The sequence below is a fragment of the Centrocercus urophasianus genome, unplaced genomic scaffold (assembly GCF_019232065.1).
Source record: "Centrocercus urophasianus isolate 14NV4802_14NV808 unplaced genomic scaffold, USGS_Curo_1.0 seq_32, whole genome shotgun sequence".
Lineage (NCBI taxonomy): Eukaryota > Metazoa > Chordata > Aves > Galliformes > Phasianidae > Centrocercus > Centrocercus urophasianus.
In genome coordinates, this window is record NW_024884889.1 from 5,084,331 (window position 1) to 5,094,550 (window position 10,220).

Here is a 10,220-nt window from a genome sequence, read left to right on the forward strand (position 1 = left end):
CTCAGTTGTCCCACAAAGGATGACATACTCTTGAAATAGCATGCTGCCAAGATAGGCCATGAGAACTTTTAAAATTCAACGCTTAATACTTCTCAGAATGAGTTGCTCTGAATCAAACTGAAGGTCAGAAAGCCCTGATTACGTTACAGTACTTTTGTCAGAAAGTAACTGCAAATGGAGGAATGGACATTGTACCCACGATAGAATAAAACAGGCGCTGTTAAAAAAAAGTAAAAATCAACATCTGCCCGTATGTGCCATTCAGCAAGACTGATGATGATAACACAGTAGTTTTTAAGGAGCAAACTGCTATGCCTCACCTAATACCAACAAACCTGCATAAAATGCTGATCTATCCTTTCTCACAATTTTGAAATGACAGTCTTTAAAAATGAGTGAAAGGGGGAGACTTACAAGCATACACGTTCAGAAAACAGAAGAGGGTCAGCAGTAAACAAGTGCTGATCAGAAAGAAAATGCTGTCAGTAAATAGCGAGCACAGTGTTCAAGTGGTCTGATTAATACAATCTTACGTGTAGTGCAAAAAGAACAGTGAGTGTCAAAAATCAAATCCCACATTGATTTGTTGTGCTGCAGAAATCTAGCCATCTTTCATGAAGTTCCAGCAAAAACATTTTAAATAGCATAAATATATTCTGCAAATTTCCTTTCCTTTCTGAGCAGGCCTGTTGTTCCGTATGCTTTTAAAATGTGAATTTTCTTAGACAGGGTTTTCCAAGTGCTGAGCACTTTAAGAACAATTGCTGCTTGATAAACAAAACAGTACAGCAAAAGGTGTGCAGAGTCCAAATATGACAACAGATTACCTAACATCCCCGAAGTACTTAATGTGAACAAAAATACACAACAATGCAAATGTTAATGTTTTTTTCAAACCATCAATAATTTTATATTTGTTACTAGTGTTCTTGTGACATAAAATAGCCATTCCCTAGGAAACACTGGAAAAAAAAAAAAAAAAAAAAAAAAAAAAAAAATATATATATAAATTGCTTACTTTAGGAAAACACAGCCAGAAAATTCGGAAGAGGAAAGATGGGTTTGGATCTTGCAGCCCACGTACCTCCCACAAAGGAAGTACCTGGAAGCATTGAAAAAGCTTTATGCTTTCAGGTGTAGTAGACACATAAAAGAGAAGAAATACATAAAACAAAACAATTACTGTGTTTTCTTTCAGTACAGCACTGTTCTGTGTTTTATTCCAGTAGAACCACCAAGCTCTATGCCCAAAAGCTTTACAGCAGACTGGCTGTAAAGACTTGGCAATCAGTGACTTCAGCTTCAGCAAAGTCAGTTGGGAAGTTCCCTTTGACCTTGCAACAGCAGAAATTCAGCACCATACCTATTGCACGCATCCATTCCAAGTTACTGTTGCTCACAAATGATTCCCAAGGCCTGTCTGCATACAAACACGTGCTCTTCGTGGGGCAGTCTTTGGAAAAAAATATGAACTGTATCTTCAAGGAAGTTTACACAGAGACACTAAATGGGATCAGGCAGTCAGGAACAGAATGGCCTTGTACCAATCACCACATGAATGCATGAAAGGGTCTGGTCTCCACTGGAAAAATCGGTAATTAGAAAGCAAACAAAATTAAATCCCATAGTTTACTTTTGAAACTTTTTTTTTTTTTAAAGTGCAATTTTAAAATTATTGAAGGAGAACATGCTTTATCATCTGAGCAGACTTAGTTGGGCACCAAGCAGCTAACTAATACAGTGTGTCACCATTGTTTGTAAATACTGGGCAGGCAGAAAAACCAAGATGCCTCTTTCCAGGAGCTCAAGGTGAATAAAAGGAATTTAATGCAAGTCCCTGCTTTCTTTTTTTTTTTTTTCCTGCCCTCACTCTCTTTCAAACTAGAACCAAAGTGAGTGATTTGAAGAAAAACCGATACGATCAGTGAACAGAAATGTATTTTGGACTCAGACAAAGAAATAAGCTTGCACCACAAGTGTTTGAAATCACACTGGTCAGGTGTGAGGTTCCTCATGCTGCTCTTACCTCTCGTTCTAGATTTATATTGCTTCTCTCTAAAACGTTTCCAGCCACATTCCTTGAGGGATTTTGCCCTTGCCTGTCTCCTTTTGGATGCACACAAATGCATTTTGTAGAGATGTTTACCACAGCGGTGAGCACCAATGTTAGACAACTAAATGCTGACATTTTCATGAGTTTATCACAAAATCTCAAGTCCTTCATTAAACAAGCATTTTTTCAGTAACCATGGAAAGGTGAGTCACAAGGTGTTCCTGTATTACACTGCTAGTGAAGCTCTGCTCTTTAATACGAAGACAACCTCAATCTGTTATCAGTGTCTTTTTTTAGATGGCTGCCATGTTGACTTTGCTTGGTCTCGATGAGCTGTGCAGCTAACACAGCTGATTACCTCCAAAGGACACCTTATGTAGATATGACTACTTGAGTAACACTTCCAGAGAGCCATCCACGCATCACCTCTCTGTAGACCTATGTGACTTATTTTTTCCAATCTACTAGATTCCAGATTTGAATATCTATACATACACCACAGTCTTCCTTGAAAACTACTAGGTAATAGTAAGTTCCTTAGTTCCAAATTAAATATGCTTCACATAATGAAGTAACATGCTATTAACCCTAAAGAAACTTGTCCTTTTAATGCTTTCTTTCCAAACTTACTCTAAATAAGGCCCTTTTTATTGCCTGTCTGCAATACAAAAGACCACTTTCTTTCCACTCCTGGCATACATGTCTATCTTGTTTTTAATATGTCCCAACTGCTGCAATACTAAAAGTTATACTGGGATAGAGTCACACGTTCTCAAGTAGGAAACATCCTACCGTATGCAGGAGGTTCTTCAAATATCAAAGAAATTATAACACAGTAAAACAGTTTGTGTGACTGTCATTGTAATTTCACAGCACCCTTTATTTTTTTTTAATTTGGATATAACATCCTCCAACTTACGCTCACAGATAAATTTAGACTTGATCCCCAGAATAAAAATCCGCACAAAATTGAGAATCCGAGCACAGGTGCCTTCTGCATTTCACCCTTGTCATCATCCGACTACTGGAGTTTGCAGGATTATTAATGCAGCTGTGTGTCTTCAAATTACTACAAAGCAAGACATCCTGTATATTTGCAACTGTCTTCCTTACAAACCTCAGGCTAAGTTGGAGACAGACAAACAAATGCAAGAAAAAACCTCCAGGGTTCTGACTGCAAATTTTCGTAAGATGCTTAAGGGCTTTCCTATCTTTAAAATACACCTTAAAGTTGGTTCTTGACAAGAAAAAAAAACCAAAACAAAAAACCCAAAAAAACCGCCTACCCACTCCCTGGCATCTTCATTCAGTGGAAAAGGGAAAACTACTTCCTTTGTGCCTAAGCAGGCCGGTCCCAAATGAAATGCAAACATTTTAACTTTCTTTAATGGCCTTTTCAATCACAATGCAGCTCGGCAAACAGGCTTTGTAAAAGTAATCTATTAGGACTTTATTTGGCTACAGGAGCGCTGCCTCTTGGGCAATAATTCAAATTCACCAGACAGTATTTGCAAAATAATGGAAAATAATGGCTGTGAAGGAAGAAAATGAAAACCTGTTTTGTGTTCAGTAAGTTCGATGTCCTACATCAAATACTACCAGTGACTTCCAGGTGGCCACTACAGGTGACTCCAGCCTAGAAAACGCTGAGGTAAATGTTTCTTGGAAATACTCCTAATCCAAAAGAGCAAATAGTATTAATGTATTAGCAATTACTCTGCCATACATCATGATAAATTAAAGTCAAACCGAGAAGAAAGTGCCAATAATCCACATACATGCTTTGCTATGATAGTCTCCTGGTAAGGCTTAGCGGCAAGTACAATATGTATTTTTAAAAGAGCTCCACCTGATTTTCCTGCTATGCATAGATTCAGGAGTAACTATCATACATGGCTTTCATATATAACACACGTGTCATTTGCCAATGCTGTGTCATCAGAACTCAGTTCGGCAGAAGGCTCAGGAGCGGGCTCTGCTGGAAGTGCTGGTGTTTGAGGAAGGTCTTCTTCCTTGGTGTCCAACTGCACACTTTCCTGTGACTGACCGTCCACGCAGTCCTTTTTGGACAGCGGGTGAACCGACACTTTTATTGCAATCTGTTGCGGCGGCTCATGCAGTGATGATGCATCAGAGTCAGCTGTGGGAGAGTCACTGCGCTTCAAAGCATTCGGGATCGTGTAGAGCTCATCTGTTTCAGCGGTTTCCTGGCCTTCTGCTGTCTGCCGTACAAAATTCTGTCCTTGCTCCTCCAGTCCGACAACCTCCATAATTTCTTCCATTATAGTCCTGCAGTTCATGATGAGAGGTGGCAAAGGCACACTCCGAGCAAGCTCTTCGATATAGCGAGCAAATTCCATGGTCTTGAACTGTGTTACTTTGGCAAGCTCGAGCGTTTTGGCTGAAGTGATAATTGGGATACGTTTTGCAATCTCAAAGGCTTTCTGGAGTTTCTCTGCTCCTTCCGTTCTGAAGAATTCGTTGATTGCTTTCTCCGTTTTCTTCAGGTGACTGCTCATCATGCACAGCCGCGTAATGTTCAGTATCATAACAATGGTGAAAGCTACAAGGCAGACAATCATGTAGTAGATTCCCATATCTCCAGAAGTAAAGACGACCCTCAGAGTCACAGTATTGTTAACACTGCCGTGCATATTAGATGCGACACACGTGTATTTACCTCTGTCTTCAAAAGACACGCTGGTAATGTTTAGGAGCCCATTGTCAAGAAACCACCATTTTCCTGCTGGAAAGGAGAACACATAACTTACTTAGAAGCATCTCGTTCACGTGATTAGCATAGTTTACAATTCAGCTTTGTCAACTGGCTTCAGATTTTGGAAAAGGGAAATCACATGGATGAGAAAACAAAGAATTTGCCGTCACAAAAGGGTTTCTCCCGGAGATCTCCTCGCTAGTTAACAAATCACAGACACTGACTTCAAATCTATTATAATTTCATGCCTTAAAAGAGTCTCATAAAAATCAGTCAATACATATGACATCTACGAACATCTCACAGACAGATAAAAGGATGGCAGCTTATCCCAGAGAGCCTCCCAAACACATGCCCCACGTCCTCAAAGAACAATAACAAGATTGTGAGACAGAAAAATCTACTTGTTTTGTTCCCTGACAGTGCATTTTATTGCATCTTCATTGGGTTATTTTTGGTGTTTTGTTACAGTAACCTATGTAATTCTGTTAAAGTAAACTTTAAAAAGACAAGAATTCCAGAGGTACAGACTCAAGTATCTTCTACCTCCTTAACACAGCCCCAAGCCATTCCTGATAGGCATCTATTGAAATCAGTGATGGAGTTTCTATTGTCTTCCACAACAAGGGATTTCAGGTGCTTACCTATCCTTACTATTCAAGTTCTTTTTCCTAAAATCTAACTTAGCTTGCTGTAATTTCTATCTATTGAAGTAGCTGACCAAAGACAGCAGATCTGTGATGAAAGGACTAAAATAACAGAAAACTCCAATGCAGTGGATATAAATTCACATTGCTGCAGTCCTGCTGTAGGCTGGTGCACATCTCATATCTACATTTATTTTATCTTTTCCATCAAAGTTCTTCTGTTGTTGTTCAAAAGATTCTTCTATTTCTTACCTTATTTTTTTCCAGGAAGAATCTTTGGGCAATTTTGAAACTCAACAGTCCAAAAAAAACCCATTTTTAATACATAGCAGGTATGGGCTTTTATCCTTTTTGTGGATTTTTTTCCCTAATTAAACACACATAGAATAAATAAAATATTAGATTTTAAACCAGAACTTCACATAGAAGAAATCACTCCAATCAGTAGAAGATGGAGAAATTTTGAGTAGAACTGTTTTACAGTGGATGTGTCAACATCTGTAACACTTCCTTTTCCAGTTCTGGGTTAAGATGCACAGTACTGGCTGCTGGGCATTTCTTTGAATTGTAGTGTTGGCAAAGTAGGTCTTTATTCACTGTAAACTGACAAGACATCTTGCTGATGAGTTCTGGCTCCAACTACTACAAGTGAGATAACAGCACTCAACTGTGATTCAAAGACCCTGGCAGACAATGTAATCCACATGTGAAAACAATAAGTAGATAAGGTGTCATAGCTATATTTTTTTATAACAGCTGAACACCTTTTTCAGCCTAACCACACATATGCATCTTGTGCTAGGGAACGTTTCTTACGTGAACCGTATTCTTAAACAAGTGCAGTGCTGAAAGTCCAAGATGAAGTTACATTTTCTTACACCACATTTGCATTTTCATTGATTTGCTCAAAGTTTTTGCTTATCTACCTGACTGCTTGTGTCAGCAGCTACCTCTCTGTCAACTACACTAAGATCAAAAGTTAGATGCCTAGCTAAACAGGAAAGCTTCTATTAGTAAGCCCTAGCAAAACTCTCTATGTGGTCCTATGACCATGCACATATTACGTCGGCTTAACTAAGTCAAGCAGCTTCTTTCTCCAGCTCTATAGAAAATACATATATATATAAAACATTCAAATGTGAAATACAATCTGTTCTGTAATAGATTGTTATAGATATGCTGTTGTAGCACTTAGAGTTGGGTCAATCATTTCCATAATTCCGTAACTCCATAGAGTTGTCCCTCAGTTCAGCTGTTATTTAGACAAGCTGTCCTGCAATTATTATAAATTATTAAGAGTTTATTTCATCGTGCTGTGAACAAAGCAATCAGTATAGAAGCATTACAGGAACAAAAGGAACAAAACACCTTCCATCTCCCCCCCACTAAATGTTCCCTAAAAGTACAATTATCCACCAAACCTTCCTTGTACCTAAGGACAACAAGCTCATGTGAAATGAAGGTCTCTGGCAAATACAGCAGTCCTAGTGCAGCCAGAATGGCTCACACATGGCTCGTCCATCTAACCACTGCCCGCTGTGGGAACTGTTGAACCATGGCCTGAACCACTGATTGATCACCTGAGTCAGCCCTGGGAGCACAGGTGAAGCTGTAGCCCCCGTTTAAGGGCTGACTGCCACTGGGGAAGGGTCTCTTTCTGGACATCCCTCCTCTGTGGAGTCCTTCCCGAGAACCTGGATCTTCAGATTCAGGTGAGCATAGAATCATAGAATCACAAGGTTGGAAACGACATGTAAAATCATCCAGTCCAACTGTCTCCTCATCACCATTGCCACTAAAAGCACCAGAGCACTCCTTCCCTGCTTGTTTTTTTTCCCCATTTTCACCATAATCATCTTTCCAGCTGTAACACCAACTATAACATGCCCCTACATAGACTTCTTCGTTGGTTATTCAGAGCAACTCCTGTTTCTCACACATGTCAAGGTACATAAAGATGGGGAGAGCAAGCAAGAAGTTACTTTCTTTGAAACTGTGCCTATGAACTCTTCCCATATGCCACGAAAATCTTTCCTTGAGTTGGAAAACAGCTTTTCTGTCTTCCATGGTGTCAGAGAAGAACAAAGAGAAGAGAATGAATAATAGGATCAAACCTGAAGTCTTCCACTGAAAAGAAGCCTGCCTACAATACAAGCATTTCAGCTTCTTGCTACGGTTTGCTATAAATAACACACTACAAAAAAATTTTCTTCTGAGACGTACACAACATTTATAGCTGTATAATCAAAGAATATTAGGATGTTACAATCACAAAATAAACAAGAGAGTTAGGCAAAGCAGACAACGAAAGAGAATAAATAGAAGGCTTGCCCCTATCCTGGGCTCACTCACAAAACACCAGCAGAGCAGATCTCCAGAAGAGATCCTTCCCCCCTGGTAGCCAGCTCTTCAATAGGTCTAGGAGGCAGCACAGCTGAATTGCCTTCACCTGTGCTCCTCTGGCTGACTCATGGCTCGCCTCAGGTGATCAACTGGAGGTTCAGGCCCTGACTCAGCTGTTCCCATACAATAGCTGATACGATTTGTATATTTTCCTGCAGGAAAATACCAGTGTGCAGTTATTAAATTAAGGTTAATTTTTAGTTAACTTGCTGAAATCAGAAGTGTCTCAAGACAGGCTACATTGCTGATAATTAAAAACCTTACCTTTATTCTCTTCCTCTTGGAGCAGGCGGCCGTTGGAATTGTACCATCTGTAATGTGGACTAGGGCTACCTTGGACATTGCAGTCAATCAAGGCACTACACCCCTCCTTGACTATGATGTGGTCGATGTGGGAGATGACCACAGGCACAGATCCTGTGTTTGTGCCAGTGCGGTTGAAAGTGCTGTTAGTCACATCCTCAGCAGTTGTCAGAGCTGCTAGTAAGATGACAAGGCGTATGGTAGGCAGAAAGCACGAAGAGTGGTGCCTGCTCAGTATGTTCATTTTCCTTCAGTGCTATACGCAGCTGGCTGGAAACTGGAGTTGGTTCTGTACAATGTAGGCCCTTGAGGTGAGGAGGTCACAAGAGAGCCTTATTTTGATCCATGCAATTTTTTTTTTAATATCCTAAAAAAAATAAGGAAGTATAATGAGATGGCCCGTATAAGCAATCCATTAGATGTGCTCCTTTAAAACAGTGACACATCCATTAATGCATTTCACAATCATCAGCTCAATGTCTTGTCTAAATGCTAATGTTATCAGGCCTTTTTCTTACTGGAAAAAGATGCATACATTTTCCTGTTGTTCAGAGCAGCAGGCGTAGGAGAAAGCTTTTATCACCTAGACACTTAGCAGCAATTTAGCTACAGCAGCAGCTACAATTTTATTCCAAAAGTTCTACAGATTTTTTTTTCTTTTTTTTTACACCTGCAAAATCAACAGGGGAACAAAGGTACAGCACATTAAAGCTCTCACTACCAGTTCAGTGCTGCAGCTCTGTCATGCACAGTCTTAGTTGAAATGTGGAACGTGTCAGAAGGAAGAACCACTCCAGGAAGGGGTTTTTGGAGCTGCTGTTAGAGCCCTTAGCATTCAGTTTTGTCTGAATACAGTAGAGCATACAACAGAACATCTAAAACCATTCCCTTTTTTTTTTTTCCAGATTTTCTGAGATAAAATGTAACATGGAGGAGATAGGTAAAAGAGGGTATTTAGTAGTTCATAAAGTCATTTTTAGAGCACATTTGGAAAGAAAAATATTTGCTAGTGACATGCTTATGGGCAAGGTTGCCTTGAGGTACAAATGAAGCTGGGACTTTTCTATTCCTTATGTGGCCTTAAGTATTTTGCTCGTTCCGTTTTTGCACGCTCTCACAACAATATTTTTCCTCAACTAACCATCTACAATGAGCCCTTTATTTAACAATGACTTCAGTTTGTAGACAGAGGAGAGGGAGTTACAAAAGTGCTCTCTACTGGCCTTATTATGCTCCCAGAGAACACAATGGGCATTTGCCACTGACTGATGGCACAATGTTGACCTCAAGATGAGCACCTCTCAAAATTTTACTCAGAGTGAGTGAGGTGCTGGAACAGCTGCCCAGAGAGGCTGTGGATGCCCCGTCCATCCCTGGAGGTGTTCAAGGCACATCTTGAACATCTATCACATCTATCTGCAATCTAAACATAGGTCACAGTTAGTATCCAACAAATGTGCCCTAAGCGAACATTTCACTTGCAAAACTGTTTACATTGTACTGAAGATTCGTTTGATGTCATGGTACCTCATCTGCTTTAGCATGGAGAAATGACTGCCGACAAAGTTAGGCAAATTACACATAAACAAGGAAAACTAAAATAAAAGCCTCTTCTTTACTTAGAAAGAAAACAACATCACTGTCTTTCACTGGTTCAATTTGTCTTAGGCTGTTTTCTTCTCCATTCCCTATTCTCTGTAATGCAATGAAGTTGATTTTGTACAAATGGATACAGCTGTTACTAAAAGAGCAGATTAGTTTTCTCTAATCTGTGGGATGGATCATTACTGGAAACAAAAGGCTATGTTTGTGGTTTTTTTTTTTCTTCTGAGAAGCTGCATGAATGGTATGGATGGCTGTCATTGCTTCAAGTCTGCCCTCATTTTCTCTCAGTTTTCCTAAATACTGAACGTGGAAATACCTGCCTTGATGAGGCAGAATTATTTTTAACCTTAAATTAACATGCAAATCTCATTTGTCCTGTCCATGTAAAACCACACGAACAATCACTTCAGAAATCCATTTCCCTCTGTGCAAACTGTGAAAAGTCTAAATTCTAGACATTCTCTATAGATAGGCACAGTGTGTCTAAATCTCT

General features: G+C 39.6%; 1 protein-coding gene across 2 annotated transcripts; it reads right to left on the minus strand.

Moving 5' to 3' along the window:
• Positions 1-987: 987 nt before the first annotated feature.
• On the minus strand, positions 988-8,449 carry MFAP3L (microfibril associated protein 3 like). 2 transcript variants are annotated; one of them, XM_042829754.1, is made up of 2 exons: positions 8,084-8,449; positions 988-4,796 (listed from the first exon to the last, which is right to left on the minus strand). In XM_042829754.1, exons 1-2 carry the CDS (start codon positions 8,364-8,366, stop codon positions 3,940-3,942), a joined length of 1,140 nt encoding a protein of 379 aa, XP_042685688.1. In that variant the 5' UTR covers positions 8,367-8,449; the 3' UTR covers positions 988-3,939. The 2 variants fall into 2 exon arrangements, with proteins under 2 accessions (XP_042685688.1, XP_042685687.1); XM_042829753.1 differs by having other exon boundaries at positions 988-4,799.
• Between the last annotated feature and the right edge of the window lie 1,771 nt (positions 8,450-10,220).